At 38.4% G+C, this 25,578-nt stretch overlaps 1 protein-coding gene across 2 annotated transcripts in view; it reads left to right on the forward strand.

Moving 5' to 3' along the window:
• The window catches only part of LOC114657950 (complement C1s subcomponent-like), a 129,841-nt gene that overhangs the window by 37,765 nt on the left and 66,498 nt on the right, over window positions 1-25,578 (forward strand). For both annotated transcript variants that reach the window (XM_028809936.2, XM_051932125.1), the window contains exons 6-10: window positions 4,670-4,817; window positions 4,925-5,043; window positions 5,146-5,224; window positions 13,751-13,873; window positions 17,431-17,505. In XM_028809936.2, coding sequence (XP_028665769.2) covers window positions 4,670-4,817; window positions 4,925-5,043; window positions 5,146-5,224; window positions 13,751-13,873; window positions 17,431-17,505 — 544 coding nt within the window. The remainder of the gene's footprint in view (window positions 1-4,669; window positions 4,818-4,924; window positions 5,044-5,145; window positions 5,225-13,750; window positions 13,874-17,430; window positions 17,506-25,578) is intronic.

The following is a 25,578-nucleotide window of genomic DNA, read 5'->3' on the forward strand; positions in this document are numbered from 1 at the left end:
GTGCAGCAGGACAAGAGAAAGAGAAGAGGAATTGCGATTGGTTTGTGACATTTGTGAAGCCTTTGTGCAAGATATTTTGTGTGAATGCACCTTTTATTTTTAACAGAGCTTGTGTCTGTGAAGTTGTGTCTGAGGTTTGCAGGGTCTGCAATGTCCCCCACAGTGGTCACTATAAATATATCCATCCATCCATCCATTCTCCAACCCGCTGAATCCGAACACAGGGTCACGGGGGTCTGCTGGAGCCAATCCCAGCCAACACAGGGCACAAGGCAGGAACCAATCCTGGGCAGGGTGCCAACCCACTGCAGATATATACTGTATATAAAAGCCAAATACCACTGACTCACTCATCATGAAATCTCCCAAACCATGTAGGTTAATGTAAGTTACCCTTGGCCCATAGGTGCTCGCTAAGAAATGGTTTTAAAAATTTTGTGGTCCAAGCGTGTTCTGTCTGTATGTCTATCTGCTTTATGTCTGTCTGCTTTTCACAAGAGAATTACTAAACGGATTTAGGTCTGGTTGTTTTCTATAATTTGCTTGAACTTTCCAGTTGATTTTGTGACTTTTCTCATCGCACTAAGTACCATAGTTCACTTGCGGTACCAATGTATTTATGCAAATCTAACAGAGTGGCTGTGGACTGAGAGCTGGGGGGGCGGGGCTTTCCTCATTCACTTGCCAAGCTCTGTTCGAGTTAGTCTACGTCTCACCATGTGTTGGAGTGCACCTTGCCTCCGCTTAGCTAGCGATACCTGTATGTTCAACAGACATTATCATCTACAGATTGTTAAGGAATAACGTTTGATGTTTTTAAGAGAAAAATCAGAGCTCCAAGTGTTTCAGAGGGTTGCTTTTCTCCCCACATGGGGAAAGCTTTCCCGTCAGAGCTGATCACGATCAGATATAGTGCCAACGTCTTTTGATTTTTAAAGTTTGCCCTGTTTCATTACTATGTGGGCAAAGCCACAGGGTACAGCTATATATATATAATACAGTAGATTGACTGACTAATAGATCAACGCAGAGCCTAAATTGCTGGAGCTAGAAATGTGAAATTTGGACAGTAGATTCCTGACGTAGGCACCCACTAAGAACGGATTTTTCGAAATTCAACCCCTAAGGTGGTGAAAAGGGGAGTAAACTTTTTTAAAGTGACACCCATATATCAAAAACTACTTAACTGAGAAACTAAAAACAAACACTTATTTTTGAATTTTTTCAAAATTTAGCCCCTGTGGGCATGATACAGGGGGTGCAAATTCATCTGGAAAAGAATGAAAATAAGACTTTAGTCTTCAAACTTAATAGATATTGTCTACAAAAGAAATAAATAAACAGGAACTTTGTGTTTTTCAAAATTTACCCCTGAGGGGGTGAAAAGGGGGTTAAACTATTTTAAACTAACACCCACATATCAGATACTACTTGATTCAGATATGGCAGAATTAGTACACAAACTATTCAATACATAAAAATAAACATGTATTTTAATATACTTAAATAAATATGTGCTTCTACATTAAAAAGATTTTAATTTTCATTTTTTTAACATACACACCAATTGTGTATTAATAGCTACTAAGAATTGTAACAAAATAACTGTCGTACATAATACTCATAGCGTTTGTACTGTGCACGCACCACCGCCACGCCGCTCGGACACCGTAGCTGTGTATATAATGCAGCAGAGTGCTGGCCACTTCATTATAAATGCGATATTTATGTGTGTAGGGAACTGTGGTATAGCGGGTCCACAGCTCCCGTTCAAAAGGCCGTTTTTAAATAAATAATCACTGCACTCTCGGCTTAGCGAGGGGGTGTAGTGGTTGTGACTGTAGCGTCTCAGGGTGATCTGCGGTGTGGGCGTTTCTCATCTAAGTGCACAGGTGAGAGACTGCCCACATCCGTGATTGTTCCTGGGGATGCTAATGGGCTGCAGCTGCTATGTCCTCTCGGCATATATAGAAGCGCGAGACGGCTAAGAGGGAAAAAGAAAAGAAAAGAACGAAAAACTGAGGTTGCTGGAGAGCGAGGAGCAGGAGCAGGAGCAGAGCAGGAGAGGAGCAGGAGAGGAGCAGGAGAGGAGAGGAGAGAGAGAGAGAACGAGTGAGAGCCGGTGCGAGTGAGCGAGCGAGTGAATGCTCACAGGCAGCTGAAGGCAAGCCTGGGTGTTAGGCCAACACCTGGGAGTTATAGTAGTGGTCGCTCCCGCTGAGTGAACTTGTAGCGGGAGTGACCAGTGAATAGAAGAAAGACTGTCCGCGTAAGGCCGGGAGGCTTGGAGAAGTTCTTGTCGTGAGTGTCCTGGTTGGCAAGGACTCCAAGTCTCAGGCCTGGGATGAGAGCGTTACCGAAGCCAGGATCGGGAGGCCTCCAGACCTGTGAAAGAGATAGATGGACAGCTGCAGACAGAGAAAGCGTCTTGCCTGCTATAGGGTCCTAACGGGAGAAGCAGGTGAGATGCTAATGTAAAAGAAGTACCAGTCTTAATTGTTTGAAAGGACTGCCTCCAGCAATGTTTTAACCTCAGCTTTTAAAGGATTGTTTTTTGTATTGTTTTAAGCCTTGTTTGTTTTTTATGGATTATTTATTGACATTTGGACACTGCACTTATTTATTTGAACACTTTGTTTTGATTGTTTTAAAATAAAAGCACTTTAGCACTTTTTACATCATCCCCTTGCTGTGCTGTTGCCTCACTGTTTAGTTCATCTTGGTTATAACTATCGACGGTGTTGGGTTCAAGGGCTCCTGAACAGCAGATGGAAGCATGGAGCAGAACCCGCATCGTCACAGGAACATGTTTGCACATTCAATATTGCTTTCGGTTCTATCTTCTAAATTGTAAAGCTGTACTTTTCAGTGTATTATTTTTCCTTTTTAAACACTTATTCAATAGATATCCCTATCATAGCTACCCTTTTATTAGAATCATTCACAAAAGCTAGACAATAAAATTCTACCTCAAATTTTTCGCCAAGCATTAATCACCGTCTTTCCTAAACAAAATAAGGACTTATTACAACGTGCATCATACAGACCAGTTTCACTTCTGAATAATGATGTTAAGATACTCTCCAAAGTCCTAGCTAGAAGGATTGAGAAAGTGCTGCCTTCGGTAATATCACAAGATCAAATTGGATTTATTAAAGTCCAACACTTAGCTTCCAATCCTTAATGCCTGTTTAACGTAATATATTCACCTGCAAAGTCAAACACCCCAGGGATATTATTATCGTTGGATGCACAAAAAGCATTTGATATGATTGAATGGAACTACCTTTTCACTACATTGGAGAAATTTGGGTCTGACCTGAACATTTGTGCATGGATCAAATTACTGTATACCAATCCAGAAGCTTCAGTTTGTATTAACATTAATTCAAACTATTTTAAACTAGAACGTGGTACCAGACAGGGATGCCCCTTGTCACCACTACTTATCGCAATCGCCATTGAGCCCATGGCAGTTCACTGTAGAAATGCTTATGAGATAAAGGGGATTATCAGAGAAGAATTTGAACAAAAAATTTCTCTATATGCAGATGATATGGTACTGCATATATCAGACCCACAAAATTCTGTGCCTGCAGTCCTAACAGCACTAACAGATTTTCACAACAAAAGATGTGTTTTAATAAAAAGTTTTATTTAGCTTACATTGATGAGCAGATTTCTACTATGTATTTAAAATTGTTGAAAAACTGAGACTGCAATTTGTTGTGAAGTAATCCCAGAAGGGGTGAGATCTTAGATGAAATTGATAAAAAAAATATATATATCTTTTTTTTATTTCAAATAAAACCTCAGGAAAAAGTATTGTTTTCTTTTTTGTAATGCATTTTATTTTGTAAACTTAGTGTGACAGCTTTTTAGTGAAATTATTGTGAAGCCAGTGAAGCGTCGGGTGTCAGCTAGTATATATATATATAGTTAAGTATTGCAATTCTTCCATGTAATTACAAAAAGTATATTCTATGTGTAATGATGTAACATGCATTAGGCTTATGTATGATGTGAGAGATTGCTGGCAGTGTACCCCGGCCAATACCCCCAAGCCACCAGATGGAGCCATCCCTGCAACATGGAGGGGCCCCGAATTCCAGCAGGGCATCATGGAACTTGGAGTCTTTAATCACAGCCCTGCTGGATACCGTGGGGGCCGCCAGGGGATGCTGCAGGGAGGCTCAGGGATGTATATTTTCCGTATTACCCAGAAGTACTTCCCAGTCACGGGGGCAAAGGGAATGATGTACTTCCAGGATGAAGAAAAGAAGAAGTTTTTACCTGACCCGGAAGTGTTATAAAGTCACATGTGATGAGGGACAGAAACACTTCCGGGTTAAAGACTTTAAAAGAACTCTAGGAGATCCCAGCAGTGAGCCGAGCTGGGAGGAAGGGTGACTGAGTTGCTGGGAGTGGAGGATTGTGATTGATTATCGATTTATTATTGAGTATTGTGGAGTGGAGGTGCTTTGTGCACATTATTATTATAATAAAGTCATTATTTGGACTTTTATCTGGTGTCTGACATGTGGTCTGAGGGTTCAAGGGGACGACAGCGCCCCATATCTGTCACAACTGGAGTTCACTTTATTATACAAAAATAAATAAAATTGAATTGAATGTTTGCCTTCCCTCAACTTCTGTTTAATTTCTCTAGATTCTGGTCCCTGGGAGAAAGCCCCAAACATTTTGTGGCCAAGATCATCCTGAAAGAATTGTTACTGGTAGCAACAGAGTTGACATCTTATTTAACACAGATCAATCAGGAGTGAGCAGAGGCTGGAAAATAAAGTATTATGTAGAATGTAAGCAACAATGTCATTAACTAATTCATATTGTACACTGTACAGAAAAGCTTATCTTGACTCCATAAAATGGAAATATAATACAGGCCCCTTCTCTATAATTCCAGTGATTTCATGCTCTACACTAAAACCAGTCTTAAATGGAAACATAATTCCAGAATGGATGCAGTATTACTATGGACAATCTATACAAGTGAACTGTAGAACTGGGTATATAATGAAAGAGGTCAGTTCATTTCTATCTTAAATACTTGCTTAAATTTTTTAACAGCATTCTAACTTTTCTTTGTTAAATATGCTCATTTATTCTTCTGTGGTTATTTTCTAGAATGGTAAGGTGATCTCAGAATTCTACTCAAGCTGTCAAAATGATGGTACATGGCAACGGTCTCTTCCTCAATGCGAAGGTAAGAGAACCACAGCAGCAATAAATTAAAATGTGTGGCTTCTGTCTAATCATTGTTTGTGTAGAGTTTGCATGTTCTACCTCTGTATTTCTGGACTGATCAGTATCTGTGTGTGTGATTAACTGCAGGCTTTAATATGGAGTTGGCCCACCCTTTGCAACTATAACAGCTTCAGCTCTTCTGGGAAGGCTTTCCACAAGGTTTAGGAGTGTGTTTATGGGAATTTTTGACCATTCTTTCAGGAGAGCATTTGTGAGGTCAGGCACTGATGTTGGACAAGAAAGCCTGGCTCGCAGTCTCTGCTCTAATTCATCCCAAAGGTGTCCTATCGGGTTGAGGTCAGAGCTCTGTGCAGGCCAGTCAAGTTTCTCCACACCAAACTCGCTCATCCATTTCTTTACAGACCTTGCTTTGTGCACTGGTGGAACAGGAAGGAACTATCCCAAAACTGTTCCCACAAAGTTGGGAGCATGAAATTGTCCAAAATGGCTTTGTACACTGAAGCATTAAGAGTTCATTTCACTGGAACTAAGAAGCCAATCCCAACCCCTGAAAAACAACCCCACACCACTGCATCTGATTCTTTGCATTGCACTTGGTGATGTAAGGCTTGGATGCAGCTGCTTGGCCATGGAAACCCATTCCATGAAGCTCTCTATGTCCTGTTCATGAGCTTTTGGAGGTCTGTAGCTATTGACTCTGCAGAAAGTTGGCAACTTCTGCACACTGTGCGTTTAGCATGCGCTCTCCCTGCTCTGTGATTTTACATGACCTATCACTTCTTAGCTGTGTTGCTGTTGTTCCCAATTGCTTCCACTTTGTGATAATACCACTAACAGTTGACTGTGGAATATTTAGTATCAAGGAAATTTCACGAATGGACTTATTGCACAGGTGGCATCCTATCACGGTACCACACTTGAGTTCACTGAGCTCCTGAGAGCGACCCATTCTTTCACAAATGTTTGTAGAAGCAGTCTGCATGCCTAGGTGTTTGATTTTATACACCTGTGGCCATGGAAGTGATTGGAACACCTGAATTCAATTATTTGAAGGGGTGACCCAATACTTTTGGCAATATAGTATATAGATAGTGTCTTGTCTTTGCTGAATCACGGAGCGAGCATGCAACACATTTCTCTTGATATTACCTATTTAGTATAAAACCTGTCGTTTTATCATCAGATCAATATGCCATACTGCAGAGAGACAAATAACCTATCTACTGATGTTTTATAAGTGTTCTGAAGACCAAAAGAAGTCTTTGTTAAGGTCTTGTTACATAAGGGGCAGTCCTAGCCTGTTTGGTGCCCTGGGTGAACACCCCCTCTGGTGCCCACCCCCTCCACCCACAGACATATGAAACATATTAAGGATTGTACATTGACATATTTTATTGTAAAAACTGTTGTCGGAACCATATTGAATTTAACCGGATAAACATATATATATAATAATGTATATATATACACATAAACAAACATAATAACTTACATATAAATTGGAAGAAATAGAACTTTAAATATAAAACAAGCACACACAGAAGTCAAAATAAGACATTCATATAACAATTATTATATTAAATAAGTATAAAAGGCAGATACAATTAAAATAAGGAATTCCTAAATTGCACAATTAACATGATTGCACAACACACATTGATATGAAATTATTGTCATCTAAATCAGGACCTTTCTTGCCTTCCTTGATGCAAAGTCATCAATAATGTCATCATACGAAATCTGGTCAGCAATTCCATGACTGATGCTGATGATGGCAAGGCCAGTGAGGCATTCCTGAGACATAGTGGACCTCAGATATGTCTTCACAAGTTTCAGCTTTGAAAAGCTCCTCTCTGCTGAAGCCACAGTTACAGGTAGAGTAACTGCAATTCTCAGAGCAGTCCACAAATTTGGGTATATTTCTGAGAGTTCACTGTCATGCACAAAGTTCAGCAGCTCAAGAGAGGTCATAGATGTTGATGGTAAGTCAGGCAAATTCTTAATCTCCTGTACAAGCTCTCTGGCATCCAAGTCTGATTGGTCCTGGAAAAGCAAAGTAGCACTGAGGGCCTTACACTGTTCAGTGAGGTCATCATTTGAGAAATTTGGAAAATGTGTCAGTACTCCATATTTCTCTCCCACATTTTCCAATGTGGTGAATCTCTATTGGATGGAAGACACTACAGCATCAACAACAACATTAAAGAAGGTCACCTCCAGCTTCTTTAGGGCATCACTCAATGGCTCATCAAATGATTCGTAAGAGAAGTGCCGCTTTGTAGATCTCAGTTTTTTCTGTTGCAGAACAGCCTTTATGTTCACACATATCCTTGACTGACATTTGAGCAGATGCAAAGCCTGTTGCCCTGTAGTTGCGGAGGCTTCTCTCTGTCTTTTTGAGGAGATTGACCGCTACACCCACATGCATGTTGGGAGACTGCATGAGCTTGCTCACATGGTGGGTTTGGTTCAGGATGTCATACCACACCACTGTACAAATGCTGAATCTGTATGATCCCACCTCCTCAGACAAAGACTGGGCCTCAATCTTTATGACTGAGTCTTTGGTGTGGTCTCTCACCTCAATCAAAGCCTCTCTCACTGCAGATGCTTGGTACCTCAGAGGCTCAACGCTGTTGATCTTACTTTCCCACCTTGTTTCATACCACATCTTTAGTGTAATGTTAGCATGTTTTTTCAGGATGGCCCATCTCTGAGTGGAGGCTGAAAACAAATTGCAAAGTTTTTGCAAAATCCCAAAGTAACTTGTGGCATCAATAGATCCCTTTGCAGCATCAACCAAACAACCAAATTCAGTGCATGAGCTCCACAGGGAAGAAAGAGAGCTCTAGGATTAAGTTCCAGGAGCCTGGCTTAAACACCCTTGTTTTTTCCCCTCATGTTGGCCCTATTGTCATATGACTGACCTCTGCAGTCCTCAAAGGGAATTTTCAGCTCTTCCAGCCTGTTTAAAATCATGGATGCGAAATGTTTCCCTGTGGATTCAACAGCTTCCAAAAAACCCATAAAATACTCCTTAATATGGGGCTTCTCTTGTAATGACACAATCCGAATCACAACTGACAGCTGTTGAGTGTGGCTAATACTGTATCTGGAGTGCAATCTAGAATTATGGAGAAAAACTTTGCCAGCTTGATATCATCAACCATTGTTGAAGTCATCTTGCTACTCAACAAATCAATGAGTTTGTTTTATACATGGTGACCGAGATAGCTGGTGTGACTGCAAGTGCCTTTCTGGACACGGTTAATGTGCTCTTGCATTATGGGATCAAACCTTGCCATGAGTTCAACTTCTTTTAGAAAATTGCCATTTGATGGAGAAAACAATGTTTCTGTGTGTCCTCTTAGTGCTAAATTTCTGATTGCGAGAGACTGAATGATAGCAGTGAGACGAGTCAGCACCTCTCTCCATCTTATTTTCTCAGCCTGCAGAAGTGCCATCTCTTGTTTGTCAATTGTTTCACCTTTTTTAATCCTCACTACCAGTTCTTTCCATGCTTTCATGGAGTTATGGTGTTCAGGACTATTGTCATGTGAGGTGAGAAGAGAACTGGCATGCTTCCAATCTGTCAGTCCAGAACTTGTTAAATTGATGTGTCTTTTAGAAAACAGCTTGCAGCAGAAGCAAAAAAGGCTGTTGTTTTTCTCAGAATATACTAGCCAGCTTCTAGGCATCTTTTCACCGCTAACTAGTGTTTTCTTAAAATACTGGTGGTAGTGGCAACTTCTTCCATCACCCTCATTTCTAGGGAAAACAAAGTCAGGTGCTACCTTACTTGGTCCTTTGCAAACTAGCTGTATTCGAATGCTGTCAGTGATATCTGAAGGCCAGTTTGCAGGGTCTGTAGGCAGGGGCTCATCCTCAGGCGGTTCAGCTCCAGGCATTATTATGAACATACATTTGCATTAGTATACACAAGTTATTTGGAATACACAGCATTCATAGTCTTTGCAAAATATTATGCAACACACACACACACACTCAGGCTACACACAATCACACCTGAAGTGGCCGCAATTGGGTCTTCATCCTCGGGATCAGACATTTGTGGAGACACATATGTGGCTGAGGAGGTGGACGGCTCCTCATCTTGGGCAGTGGCAGTGGCAGAGGGTGCTCCAAAATATTTCAGAAGTGCCCCTGAATAGAAACCCAATATAAAACTCTGATACATGCATGCATTATTTTCATAATTAAAACAAACATATAATTTTGCCCAATTTATCAAATATTCAGAATTATATGTATAACAAGCATTTTATTGAATAGGCTATCACAACATCAGTGTTTGGAAGTAATGCATTACTTTGTAATTACAGTAAGATAACTTTCCTAAATAATGTAGCCTAATAGTGTAAGGGATTTTTTTTGCTAAGTCAGCTAGACTACAACAGAATACTATCATCCAGTTTTAGTGTAGCATAGTATGCAAACAGCTAACAAACAGCCATTATAATTCGTCATACATTGAGAATAGGAGACAAATCAACAATACACCTCTTCCAATTAATGGCTAATTAATATTATGCTGAACACGGTCCAAAAGATTCAATAAGCCACATCAGTGTCTACTGTCTGTTTACTGTTTACTATCATAGCCAAGTGGCTAACAAACATAAACAGAAGTTATCCCTATCCCTACTAATTAATGTTATCTTGTTTCAGGATACATGTCATGCATAATACCTGCCATTATCCAATGACACATCTGCTTACCTTTATCTTTTGCTTGTTTCTCCTCCTCTTATTTTCTCTTTTTTCTAAACTGAGCACCTGATGGCTTTGACCTTTTCTTGTCCATCTTCCATCGGTGTTAATTTTGCACTCCAGTATCAACACCCATCTCTTGTGATTTTGCACAACCCAGGAAAAATTAATTGTGACATAATGGGCTTGGATTGACAATATTATGAATGAAATGTGCTTTATTTGGAAGCACCCTGCCCCCCTCCCCTTTCGACAGGTTGTGTGTGAGACTTCAGCACAGCAACAGCAGCAAGCAGGCGCACCGAGGGCCCTCGCACTCACTTCCCCCATATATGGGTGTGATAGAATTTAGAAAACACATCAGTGCAAATTATAAGTTTATATCATAATGTCTGGTGCTTTTGTGTTTGTTTGTTTGTTTTTATTTTGTTTTATTTTTTGAGCTGGTTATTAGATGCCGTTCCAGCCAGCCCGAGAATCCCCTGTCGCCCAGCCCCTCTCCTCCCTGTGCGGCAAGCAGCAGGCGCACCTCGCAAATGGAGGGCACCCTTACTCCCCGCAAATGGGCAATAGAAAACCGATCGGTGCCCATGCAATCCCAAAAATGCACTGGCATGATGTCGGGGCAGCATGGGCATGATCGTAAAAAAAAAAAATTTTTTTTTGCCGATGCCCATGATGCCGCCCCCACCACGATGCTGCCCTGGGCAACGGCCCATGTCGCCCATATCAAAAACCGCCACTGCTTCCTCCACAGAAGGGGACCTAGCAATGGAATTGACTAATACTTTAACGATGATTCACTCCAACCTTACAGTTATAACATGTGGTGACTTCAACCATGTGACTTTGGAAGCAACAATGACAAATTTCTATCAGTTTGTGACTGATTCCACTCAAGAAATAACAAGCTGGACCTGCTGTATTCAAATGTTAAAGATGCCTTTAACTGTAATCTACTTGCTCCTTCAGGCAAGTTTGATGACAACCTGATTCATGTTATTCCCAGTATAAAGACACAAACAGAGACAAAGTACAGATCAAGATTTGGGGGAATTCCCCGTATAATGTCTGGTGAACCAAATAATCTTTTAAGACTGAAACTGTGGCCAAAGAGGATTAGATCATACATTTGACAAAGATATACCAGTTCGCGGGACATTTATGGAATCATGACAGGAAGTGAAATTAACAGAGGAAATGACGATGATGAGGATGGACGGCGGTGATGACACAATCAGGGGCCAGAAGTGAGGTCATCTGTAGTGGACCGGACATTAAGTCATTGGAAGGAAGACGGAAACATCAGAGGCTGAGAGGAACCCGGAAGTGGCATCGTCTTAGAGACCTGGAATGGGCATTACCTGGTCAGACCTCCAAAAAGGTACATTCATTAAGCTTTGGTTTTTCTGCTGAAGAAGGGAAAAAGGTGTTAGTACTTTGTTCCAAACCCCCATGTTTAGTTTTTCTGTGCTCCATCGGGCCTGTTGCCCCCATTTGTGCATGTGTGACACAAACTACAAGCCTATTATTAGACGGCAACCTATTACTACCAGAATGGTGAGGAAGTGGAGCCTTGAGGCTGAAATGGCTTTGAATGACTGCTTCCAAATGATGATATAGGAAAGGATGTGCAAGTCACATGGGAGCTATATTGAGGGACTCTGTCACTGCATCACAGATTATATTAACTTCTGTGTCAACACAGTGGTACCCACAAAGATAGTGTGCTGCTTTCCAAACCACAAGCCCTGGATTACTAAGGAGCTAAAAGGTCTCCTAAATGCGAAAGAAAGAGCAGTAACAAAGAGACTCTGAAGGACGTACAGCATTTGCATAAGAAGATGAGTAGAGGAAAGGATGCTTATAAAGCTAAAATAGAAAACAAACTCACTTAGAAAAGCATGAAGGATATCTGGAATGGATTGGATATAATTACAGGATTCAAGCAATCCAGGGCTCAGGTGCTAGAAGGGAATGTGGACAAAGCTAATGCTCTGAACCAATTTTTTAATAGATTTCCCTTCCCACCACTTCTGCTACATCAGCAACTCCTACCACGTCAACTAGAATGGAAAGAGGCAGGTTCATCTCTGACCATAAGTGTGGACTGTCCATAGCTGTAAACCAAGTAAGGAGACAACTGAGGACGCTACACACAGAAAAAGCTGTTGGACCAGATGGAGTCAGTCCTCGAGTTTTTTAGGCCTGTGCTGACCAACTCTGTGCTGTCCTCTGTCACCTGCTCAGTCTGTTCCTAAGGCTTCAGAAAGAGCCACAGCTATGAAAAATGTCCTGTATTGTGCCTGTTCCAAAGAAGACAGGCATCTCTTCATCTAATGACTACAGACCAGTGGCAGTTGCGTATCACATCATGAAGACCTTTGAGAGGCTGGTTCTGGACTATTTGAGTCCTCTTGTGGTTGACCACATAGAACATTGCAGTTTGCCTATTGAACACAGACTGGAGTGTAGGATGCAATTATCTATCTGCTCCACAGAACTGGCAGTATGGTGAGGATTATGTTTTTTGCCTTAAATAAAATCCTGCCATACCTGTTAAGGGGTAAACTTGGAGATATGCAAGTGGATGAGCCTATGGTGTCCTGGATAATGGACTATCTTTTGGGAAGACTGCAGTTTGTGAGAATCAAGGGCTGTGTCTCAGATATGGATTTGAGCAACACTGGAACACTGTAAGGAACAGTCCTGTCTCCTTTTTTCTTCACTCTGTATACCTCCGACTAAATATATAATTCCAGGTCGTGTCACTTGCAGAAATTCTCAAATGAATCTGCACTTATGGGGTGTATTGATAAAGGGGACGAGACAAAGTATAGGATTCAGGTGGAGAACATTTTTCTTGATGCAAAGAGAATTGTCTGCATCATAATATCAGCAAAACCAAAGTACTGGTTATTGATTTTCATCACACCAAAGATCTTCTATGTCTGGTCACTGTTCAAGGAGTGGATGTAGAGATGGTCCAGTCCTACAAGTACTTGGTGGTCAACATTAATGACAGGTTGGCTGATCTCAGAACACAGAGAATCTATATAAGAAAATGAAGAGCAGGGTCTTTTTCCTTAGGAGACTGTGTTCCTTTAATGTGTGAAGTGACATCCTTCACAACTTCCATAACTCTGTGATGGCCAGTGTGATTTTTATACACTGTGGTGTGCGGGGCTGGTAATATCACTTCAAGAGAGGCCCACCAAATCAAGAAGCTAATTAAAAGGGCACGATCAGTTATAGGGTACATTCTGGACCCCCAGGGGGTAGTAGCAAAGGAGTGAATTAAAGCAACACTGAGTGCCATTATGAACAATGCTGCACATCCTCTCTCTGACACATTAACACTAAGGGCTTTCAGCCAAAAAGTTATTCAGCTTTTGTGTCAAGAAATGTTACTGGGACTCCTTTATACCAACAGCAATGCACCTGCATAATACCTCACTGTGACTGTGACAACCAAATCAGAACTCTTCTTTTTAATTTTTTTGCTTTATAGTCAGTCCAGTGTGTGTTCAGAACAAACCGTGTGTTATTTATTTATTTATTTGTTTGTTTGTTTGTCTAAAGAGCTTCCATAAAAAGCCAAATTTCTCTGTCTTTCTCTATTGTTTATATCATTATGTAGTATATTGGTGTTAATGGCTTTTTAACATTTGTTGTGAATGTGATCATTATGAAATTATAAGTCAATTACAAGTTTGTTAAGCATAGATAAATTCTAGCTTACATTCAGACTGTTTTGCTGTTGTTTTATTCACTTAAATTTTCTGTTTTTCAGCTGTGGACTGTGGTGAACCAGATGACGTGGATAATGCTATAATGAACTTCAATGAGACAACATTTAAGGCCTCAGTCAGTTATCAATGCAAAGAAAACTTCAAAATGGCAAACAGCATTGAAAGTATGAGCTTGAGTGAATAAAGTAAAAAAGAAAAAGATGAATGGTTACTTTTTAGAGTGAAGTCACTGAGTTCAGATTGAGGGAGATATAGGCACACTTATAAAGAGGTTGGAATATCTACTGAAACAACGCAATGTAAGGGTACACATACTGGTTGTACGAATTCCACACTAGAAGGTAAATTCTTACTGACAGCTTTTTCAGTATTACTACAAACATTAAAGGAAATAAATTTAAAGGCAAATTGCAATAGTACATTTTGTTGCACAAGCCAACACAGATAATAGAGAAGCTGAGAGACTAATATACCATACAATGATTACAGTTTTGAAACAAGAATAATTTTTAAAATGAAAAATATTGTTAATAAATAACATGACTTGTTTATTGCATGTCTGTTATTTATAGTTGTGTGAGGTGACTTGCATTAGGATCAAGATCATTTTCTTTAGATTCTGTTTTCATCTTAGGTTACATATAAACTGAAATATTCATATTTCCATATCTACAAACAGAAAAAACATTCACTACAGGTAAAATAAACCAGAGATACTAGAGTGTAAAAGCTTGTTCTGAGAGGAAAGGTGTCAGGTTGTAAGATATTTCATCTTAATTACATTTTGTTGTTTTTTTCATGTGAATTGTTGATGGGGCTTTCTGGGTGCTCTTCAGTTGACTACAATCTCTTTTGCAGAGATATATTGATTAGATTAATATTTTAACAGGTTACACATAGTGTGTGTCAGTGATAGTTGTTATGTTACAATCTTGAAGGAATTAATGATAGTTGCTTCAGATACGGGGGTGGGGGGGGGGGGGGGGGTTGAAATTGGAGACTGGTACGTAACGGTATTGATATAATTGCCTCTTTCATTGGTTACTAATTAAATGTCATTATCCTTGCAAACTCCATTTATTCACATACAAATCCATTCATGCTACTGGCCTCTCAGAAATTCTGTATCATTATACACCATGTCACAGTCTGCAATTGTTATACCTGTGGTACAGATGAAGGCAGCTAGATGGACCTCCACATAGATAGACTCAGGATATACATTATCTAGGTATGCTGGAAGAACTTTCCAGGGCACATCTGCAATTACTGTATTCATTAATCAGAGTTTAAAAAGCTTGATGACTGAAGTCAGGAGGTGAGCAACGGATAGGAGGAAGAGAAGTCCATGGTATGAAAAGTGTAACAGAAGGTGAATATGGAGCACTGGAGCAGTATTACGTTTAGTGCAGACAGAAATGTTTGGTGTCTTGGTAGGCAGCAAGCTCTTGTTCTCATACTCTTTATTTGTACTTTGTCTTCTCCCTATTCGGTTAACATCTTCCCTTTAATTAAACTACCACCGTATAAAATCCTTCCTATTTTTGTACCTTTGGCCTCATTTGACAATGTACAGTATACCTTTTAAGTATTACTTTATAAGATCTAATTTCACTTCATTATTTAAAATTATATCACATATATAAAACATGAATAAATATGTTTAAAGAGTCTCCATATATATTACAATTTTAATATATTCCATATATTTTGCAAATTGGAATTTACATATTTAGAGTTTGACACTCCAATGCCAATTACTATTATTATTATTATTATTATTATTATAATTATTATTATTATTATTCTTATCTGCTGGAAAGGAAAAATAATAATACATCCGATAGCTGCATCTCCTTTAATGCACATTAAATGCATACAGAAATATATAATATTATATTTTTAAAGGAAATATGCTGTTGCATACTTGCCTTAATAAAATACATGCACATCATTATGCATAAACAAAGATGTTGTATTTCAAGGCACATACGTAACCTTTATTTTTATAGCCAATAATCATAGGATAGAGTCTAACGTGTAGGATAGTTGTAGTCTGGACCAGTTAATGTACCCAGAAGTAACAGATGATTTCATCACAAAATTAGATACTTTATTCTAATTTCTATCCATTGCTTTAACATGTTTAATCTAGTTTTAGGTTTGCTTTGAGCGGGCTTCACCTGTTGAAAGTGCATCATTCAGACCATTCATGCATACACCCACACTCAACCATAGAGGGCTAACTTACAGTCACCAAACAACCTAAAACAATGTCACAGGAATAAGAAGTAAAAGCAGAGTAGCCAGAGAAAGGCCCATATAGATAAAGGGAAAACTTGTAAACTCCATGTTGCTAGTGACAGGGGCAAAGTCTGAGGCAGTCTCCTGTGGCTGTGAGACAACATCTGTAACCCCAGATCTCCTGTACTGTAATTTATTATTAAACAAACATTGAATTATTTGGGCAAAATTAAATATTTCCTAGTGCAAAATAACAAGCAGAAGAAAACAAAAATCAAAATGAGAAAAATCATTTTTGGTGCAAGACATTCTGTAAGCAAAAACAGCTTGTGACTGATTGTGCCTGATGAATATTAATTGAAAGATGAGGATCAAAACCTTTATAAAATGAAGTGAATACATAAAATATTTTAATGCCCTGTTTTTTTCTAATATAAAAAGGTTTCCTTCAATAAATGGTCATTAACATAATATTTCAAGACAAACAACACGTGACAGGTGGCTGCTTTAATTCAACTACTGTATACCTTTTTGAAATTCACATTAATAATTTTTTAAGTCACAGTATGAAATGCTTACTTTTTAACAATAACTGGTAGCACACCAAGCACATCAAGTACAGGAAAAAATTAATTAAAGCAAGTTTATTAATGAAAGGGGTTTGACTCAGAAATTAATCACTGTGGCACATTGGTAGTACTGCTGCTTCACAACAAGGAGACCAGGGTGAACGTCTTGGGTGCTCCCTGTGTAGAGTTTGCAAGTTCTCTCTGTGTCTATGTTGGTTTCCTCCCACAGTCCAGGGGCATGCAGGTGAGGAAGATTGGTGATGCTACGTTAAATTGGCCTGTTTGTGTGTTCAACTTGTGCTTGACTGACTCCCTGCCCAGGTATTGTTTCTGCCTTGTCCCCAGTGCTTGCTGGGATAGGCTGCAGCTTCCCTGTTACTCTACTCTGAATATGCAGGTTCAGGAGATGAATGGAAGACTTGTTGATGTGCCCCATTAACCTGCAAGTGAGATATTTTTTATGTTTTCATCCTTAAGGTTAAGGTTAACATTTTCAATTTTATCTAACATTTTCTCAGATTTTTTTTTCCAAGGTCTTACTACAGTACCCCTACTGTGCTATACAGTTTATGTGCAATTGGATACTCATTAAAGAATATACTATCATTTCTTTAGGGATAATTTTTCACCCTCTCAGACAATAATTATAAGTAGACAAGTCTTTCTTCCTAACAACAGTCCAACAACACTACTAAGCGACAACAGCCTTTAATAAAACAACATCTCTGTGCTGTAGTGGCAGTGATTTTGAATACTGATATGAAAAGAGGAAAAGGAGGACATGATACAATATAATATGATGTAATGGCAGTACAAGAGAAAAAATGAACTATCACTAAGCCATATGTTGGAGAATAGGCAGACAAATTGAAAGAGAATATGAGTGTCATTTTGTTTTTATTTTTCAGGTGTGGCACATTGTGAAGCTGATGGTTTTTGGAAAATAAGTGATCTAAAAAATGAACTGCCGCAGTGTATACCAGGTAAACTAAAATTAATAAGTAATGCTTAAAAAATGTCTACTCCTTGAGGAACAGATTTTTTTAGAACTTTAAATGTAACATTTACAAGTGGTTGGCATTGGAGAGCCAGTCTATTTTGTTTATTTTTTAATTAATCAATCCATCAATCAATCTTTATTTTAAATTGCTCTCTGCATGTAGCATACCATCAGAACAGGACCGAAGGTAGTTTATTAATCTTTTACTTATTTTATAAGGTGTTGATGTTAATATTTATAATCAAATTGCAAATTGCCACTTAAGAGACCTCACTTTCATTGATGTTGTTTATGCATACTAAGTCTGTTGTTAGTTTAGATGTAATGTAAATACTCTTATAGAGATTTGTAATACACTACGACAAAGTAAAGCAAAGAACAGTAAGCACTTACTTCTGCTTACTGCTTTCCATTATTTTTCATTACTTCAAAATGAAATTCTGACTCAAAAAAAACCTTAATGCTTCAGCTGAGCACATGTTGGTAGATAAACAAGAATGCTTAACTCCTGCTGAAACCATCCCCAGAAATACACATGACAAAGAATTTGCTTTGTTGTTGTCTCTGTCTGCAGTAAGGCAAGCAATCCTTTTATTTCAACTTACCCAATTTTATTTTTTTCTTTAAAATGTGCAGACACTTTTCTTTAACATACAGGGAAACATTAATTAATGTGAATCACAGAACCTGGTTCAGTATTACACCATCATTTCAGTCATAATCAGCAAGTCTCATCACCTCTGTTTCCATTTGATGATGAGACTGAATGTTTTATTATCCTCAGCTATTTGTGTTAGTGTGCTACAGAAAATGTTACAGGTCTAATAAGGTGTCTTTTGAAGATGGCTTAGCTACGATTATATCATAAGTCTTAGGATAAGGCTTTGTTGTGTTATGTCTTTTTGGATGACATTCTTTGTTTTGACAATATTACAATTACACTTCAGATTTTTTTTCTCCTTTCAATTTTGGAGGTATATTTTTATGTTGGAAACTGACTAATTGGTTTCTTTTATTAAAATAAATGAAATGTATTTATTTTTCATTTTAACAGAAGCACAAAATTGTTTCTCAATCTAAGATCTGTCACCATTCATTACAGGGAAACAAAAAACATTTGTACCATATGTTGTATTAAATATACTGGGAATTTTGCTTGGGGCTCTCCATCTGATTTACATCCACTAAATCTTTGTAGATTCAGTTGTTGATCCTTTATAGTTTGGGAGTGACAGGAATCTGAAGACCACAATTCCCACTTCTGAAATGATGTCTGTCTATTGCACTAGGTTCATCAATCTTTTAGGCTAAAAGTGAGATTGTATAGGCTTACAAATAATAACAGTATGAGGTAAAAGTTGGATCAAGAAATAAAAAAAAATTATCATAGTACATCTGCCTCAGTTCAGTTTATTCATTTTAAGTGTTCTTCCACATCTGAGCCCAACACACTTTGCAGTAATTACACATGAACAAAACATGAAAAAAGCAATATAACATAATTTTGTGTCTGTTCATGGCCAATATCAAGGTCCATCCTGGATCATGGAATGCACACACGCATATAGTACAACTGAAGTCCTCAGTGAAATGGAGAGACATGGTCTGGATATCCTTGGTATTAGGGAATGTTGCTGGACTGGCTATGGTCATTAGTAATTATTTTTCACTCTGGGCATATCAGTCAGCCATTTCCAAACCTGCTTATCCCTGATCAGGGTTGTGGGGGTCTTGAGAAGACTATTCCAGATAGCATAGAGTGCAAGGCAGGGAACAAACCCTGGATAGGTACCAGTCCATCGCAGGACGAACACACACACACCACATACTAAGGCCAATTTAGGATTGCCAATTCACTTAACATGCATGTATTTGGAATGTGGGAGGTAAATGAAGCACCCAGAGCAAACTCTACGCAGGAAGGAGACAGGATTTGAACCCAGGTCTCCTAACTGAGAGGCAGCATCACTATCACTGCGCCACCATGCTGCCCTGTCCTGGGAAAATAATAATAATAATAATAATAATAATAATAATAATAATAATAATAATAATAATAATAATAATAATAATTCTTTACATTTATATAGTGTTTCTCACTGCTCAAATTACTTTTCATAGTGAGTGGGGAAGCCACTTCAAGCACCACTTACTGTAAGTGTTGCATCCACCTGGATGATGCGATGGCAGACATTTTTGCACCAGTACTCTCTCCATACATAAGTTGTTAGGTGGTGAATTGATGAGTAAGACATAGCCAATTAGAGACAGGGGATGATTAGGGTGCCAAAATGACTAGGCCATAGAGTGCAATTTAGCCTGGAATACACCTTAATCTTTGTGAAGGATGCCCAGGGATCTTTAATGACCACAGAGAGTCATGACCTCGGTTTTATGTCTCATCTAAACGACGGTACTATATTTACAGCACAGTGTCTCCATGATTACACTGGGGTATTGGGATCCACATACAGTCCAAAGGGTAAGTGCCTGCTGCTGGCCTCACCAACACCTCTTCCAGTAGCAACCGAGGCTTTTTCCTAGATGGTCTTCCATCCAAGTACTGGCCGGGCCCAAACATGCTTAACTTCAGGTGGATGACTTGTTCTGAAGTGCATGTGGTTTGGCTGCTGGATACAGTAAATCATATGTGCAGCATTGCCCTTATGGTCTCAAAGTCGGAAGTGAACATCCTGCTTGAATGGAGACACATTAAAGATGGGATGATCAGAGCTTACTCCAGCTCCAGGCATTGCAAACTTACAATTACTCAGTGCTTTTCACCAACAAATGAAGCAGAGGATAAGGACAAGGGTGGCTAGTGTGAAGAGTTACAAGCAATAGTCTGTAAAGTCCCCCAACATGACCTGCTTCTGATCATGAGTGATCGGAAGGCTAAGGTTGGAACAGATAATAGTGACTGCGGAAAGAGCTATTGCCAGATATGGCTGCAGAATAATAAATTAAAATGGCAAATATCTAATTGACTTCTGCCTGGCTGATAGTTGTGTAATTGGCGGTAACCTCTTTTCTCATAAGAACATCCACAAGTTCACTTGGAAGTCACCTGATGGTCTCAATAGTAACCATATCGACAACATCCTCATCAATGGAAAAAGTTGCAGGAAGTGAATCACAACTATATTTTTACTTAATGCAATTAAAATCGATTGCATTGGTTTCTAATGCTGAGAAGTGACAACAGGTATGCGATACAAAATGAGGAAAACCCAAGTAAGTTCTTCGGTACAAATACACAGCATTGACCCTCTTAAAAGGCAGCTAAAATAGAGTCTGTACATCATGTTCTTCACATTGAGATTTAATGTTTGTCACATCAACACACATTACAATAACAGCTCAGTGAAATGAATAATTATAGTCGTTATTTAGCTGGTTTGGCTGAATTTCCCTACTTGATTAAGGATGATTTCATTTCCAAATTTCTCTGAACTGTTGCATATGAATGGCTCAGAGTGTCCATAAATATATGCACATTTTCTATTCAAGTTTTCTTCTATAAATACTGACTTTTGTATGGAAAGTTTTATATGCACATTTTTACCTCTTTTTTTGTGTGTACACAGGCTTAATAAATCTGACCCTTGGAGTACTGTGTACAATTTTGGTTTCCATTTTGCCAAAAAGACATATTGGTGCTCAAGATAGTTCAGTGGAGAGCGATTTGACTTATTCTGTGTCTAAGAGGTATAAGTAATGAGAAAAGACTGAAGGAGTTAAACCATTTTGGTTTAATCAAACAGAGATTAAGAGGTGGCATGTCCAAACTGTTTTAAAATTATCAAAGAACTTAGTAAACTGGTATTCATTTAATGTAAGTTGGATAAGGGCACACAGTTGGAAAATTGTTAAGAGCAACTTTTGCATAAATGTTAGAAAATTTTTCTTCCTACTGAGAATCATAGGCACATGGAATAAATTGCCAAGCAGTATGGTAGACAATAGAAATTAAGGGACTTTCAAATCTCAGTTTTCAGAGATTGTATATCAAGTCAGTAGCCACTTAAGATGCAGAGTGGTTGTCTTAGCAGAGACGACTAATAAAAGCATTGTTAATAATGAAAGACTTTTTAAAATGGTGATTTTAAAGCCACTATGGTGACAAAAAGAGAAAAAGAAACATGGCAGTTATTAGTCATTGTCTTTAAAGAGAAAGAGCTACAACTTTGATTGAGATGAATGCCTACCAGTCCTAACATAAAGCAGCAGAAAGTCAGAAATCTTCAGTTTAAGAGTGAACTTCATGCATACATTTAAGATGGCAGAGAAGTATTTAAAAATCTGTCTTTCACAACACTTCTTGCAGTGCCAAATTTATCATCATGGGTTTCTGTGAGTCTTATCAAGTCTGTTACTAGGTTGGTCTACTCTCGTACCTTAAGATTAAAACACATAGATATATACATAGGGATCCTATAGACAAAGTCTCAGGTGAAAGCCTAATTGTCAGTCACCTCACAATATTCTACTGTATTCTCTGTTCTATAATAGTAGATAGATAGAGATAGATAGATACTTTATTAATCCCAAGGGGAAATTCACAATGTACATTTAGTAATGCCTAAATGCATCACACAATATACTATAAGAGTCTCTACTTAAGAACTTACTATCATCAGCACTGACAAACATGCAGGTGTCATCATGACACAATTAAAAGCACATCTCTTTTGGTTATATGCCACTTACCAACCAAACAATGTGCCTTGCTTTTACTGCAGTTGTCTTTTATTGAGGAGTGACCGCTAGCCTTGATAACCCTGTGAGCAAGTAAGGCGGCAAACTCCTCACACAGGTGTCTTCATTTTCAATTTATTATTTCAGTCACTCTAGATGCAAAAACAAAGTATAGAAAATATGAAAGCAAAGTGGTATTTAGTAACGAATAATAATACCAAATAGAACAATATATAATAGCAAAATGAAATTGATAGTAAGAGTCTGGATATAGTCTTCAGAAAAAGCTTACGGAAAATTAGCAATGTCAAGGAGTAGATGTTGTCCTAGGCGGGTTTTGATTTAGTGATCAGTGTTATTTATAGGATGCTTCTTTCTGACATTCAGAAGAAACAGTAACACGTTTCTCAATCTTCGATGTCGATTCCTCTTTTGTCCTTCTTGTCTTTGCAGTTTATGGTCCATTGGAGTAGCCATATTTATGTTGAAATTCAATGTGGGGTTTTTTGACATGATATGGGGCTTCGTGATATGTGATATTACACATATTTGATTGGCTGGCTGTCAAAATTTTTCATCTTATTTACACATCTCTGTTTCCAAATGATAAAATAATAAAAATGTCTGAGGCAACCTGTCGAAAAAGATGTTTTAAAAAGTTGAAAGATTACTAGTACAATTAAGGGACGAGAAGATGATTTGAAGTTCATTTCTCCTGTAAGTGTGCTGTAAATTGAGTTCCTCTTTTTTGTCTGAGCAAAACATAATAAAAATATAAGCATCTATTATTTAAAAAAAATGAAGATTCTGGCACTCCAGGACAATAGACAAATCTGCTCCAAAATGTTGTGTAAAAGTGTGTACTTAAGAAGCTAAATCTTGCCCATTTTATTAAAGATAATACCAGCTAAATATTTAAAAATGCACTTTACAAAAGAGTAAGTCCACTATTACGTGGACAAAATTTGTAACAGTCACAATACTCAAAAATGTGAAAAATCACATCGTTTTCATTTGCAGTTTATCTAGTTTGAATCCAGCATATCAGGAAACAAACACAAATCCACAGTGACGTACAAAGCGTGTTAATTAATGTGAAGTGGGGCTTACTGAATTATGATATAGGTGATTAAATTCTTTTTTTCCTGATATACGTGTATTATTTCTGTCTATTATTGGGAACTAACTTTTTTTGTCTTGTCTGTTCTATGCCTTGTGCCTGGCTAGGTTCTGACTCGAACATGACTAAATGGATGGATGGAAAACATTTCTAAAAAAAAACAATAACTTTCCAGCCTGTAATAATTTCTGTAAGTCTAGAATGTGATGAAGCAAGTACAATACAATACAATTTATTTTTGTATAGCCCAAAATCACACAAGGAGTGCCGCAATGGGCTTTAACAGGCCCTGCCTCTTGACAAACCCCAGCCTTGACTCTCTAAGAAAAACTCCCAAAAAAACCCTTGTAGGAAAAAATAGAAGAAATCTTGGGAAAGGCAGTTCAAAGAGAGACCCCTTTCCAGGTTGGTTGGGCGTGCAGTGGGTGTCAAAAAAGGGGGTAATTACAATACAATACACAGAACAGAATAAAATATTATAGTGCAATAGAAATATTACAAGTACAGAGCAGAATTCAACAGAAGATGATATCACATAATATGATTTGGATTTGTTCAGAGTCCTGGAGACCTCGGTCATCAAGCTGCTTCACCCTATTGGCCATTCCAAGCTGTATAAGCCCTGGTCCAGCCAATCCAGTGAAAGGAACCTTCTACCCAATGAATCCTGTGATCCTCCATCAGAGATGACTTTACCTTATACAGGCAAAACAATTTGGCAGTAGGGCAGTAGCACCAGGTGCCACATTTGAGTACTGAGAAGAAAACAATAGAATAGGTGAGGGTTAGTAACAAATTATAACCATCACATTACTTATGTTTTAGTGTTAATAACTAATAACAAAGATGCACTATGCGCAATTAATCAGCAGATTTAGTCAGGATATGCTAAACTGAAGTAGTGAGTCTTCAGCTGGGATTTAAAAGCTGAAACCGAAGGGGCATCTCTTATAATAGTAGGCAGACCATTCCACAGTTTAGGGGCCCTGTAACTAAAAGCTCGACCTCCCATTGTTATTTTATTAATCCTTGGAATCATAAGCAGACCGGCATCTTGAGATCTTAATGTGCGCTCTGGTTTGTAAGTCATAAATTCAGACAAGTAAGCCAGACCTTGACCATTTAAGGTTTTATATGTTAAAAGGAGGATTTTGAAATCTGCCCTAAATTTGACCGGGAGCCAGTGTAAGGATTTAAGAACTGGAGTAATGTGTTCATATTTTCTTGTTCTTGTAATAATTCTTGCAGCAGTATTTTAGATTAACTGGAGGGTGTATAAAGAACAGTTTGAACATCCAGTGAACACCGCATTGCAGGAGTCAATCCTACTAGATATAAATGCATGAATTAATTTCTCAGAATCCAGCTTATTTAGAAAACACTTTAATTTCCCAACATTTTTATTCATTGGCAAGTAAATCTGACAACATAGAGATTTGATTTGAACCAATTTTAAATCAAATTTGAATGCCTTTTAATAATCTAAATGTATATAGTGAAAGAGGTTAAGTGGCCTGTGCATTTTTTTAACATCCAGTTATAAGCAACAGTATATCTGTCCAGCTTAATGAATAAATGTGTGAACTGTTTGTAAATGAATAATTTAAAAAGCACTTTAATAAATACATTTGAAAGTGAAGGGCGCTATGGTGGCTCAGTGGTAGAACTGCTACCTTGCAGTAAGGAGACCAGTTTGCATATTCTTGCCATGTCTGTGTGGGTATCCTCTGTGTGGTCTTGTTTCTCCCCATTGTCCAAAGACATGCAGGATAGGTGAATTGTTGCCACTAAATAGGATGTTTGGTGTGTGTGTTTGCCCTGCGTTGGACTGGCACCCTGGGTTTGTTCCTGCTTTGTGCCCGATGCTAGCTGGGATAGGCTCCTTTGACCCTGGCCTTAATTAAGCAGGTTAGAAAAAGACATGACATTTTGAAGTGTGTTCTGTAATACATTCTAATTATTACTATAAATAAAAAATATTGCATAATAGTAAGTAGTGCCCACAGGGTAATGTAAGTTAAAAATTTTTACCAATTTTTGCTTATGCTATCCCAGTCCTCAGAAGTAACATTGCTTGTCTATACTGTACCTTGAAAAACAATGAAGTATTATATATGACCAGTAACTGCGCACTGCACGATAACATGCAGTGAATACACTTGACTTGAGCATTCCTAGTTTCCATACTCTTTCTCTGTACGTTTAGCATTCATTTGCTCAGAGGTTGATGCGCTTGCT

This window comes from Erpetoichthys calabaricus, chromosome 9, assembly GCF_900747795.2.
Source record: "Erpetoichthys calabaricus chromosome 9, fErpCal1.3, whole genome shotgun sequence".
NCBI classification, from domain to species: Eukaryota; Metazoa; Chordata; class Cladistia; order Polypteriformes; family Polypteridae; genus Erpetoichthys; species Erpetoichthys calabaricus.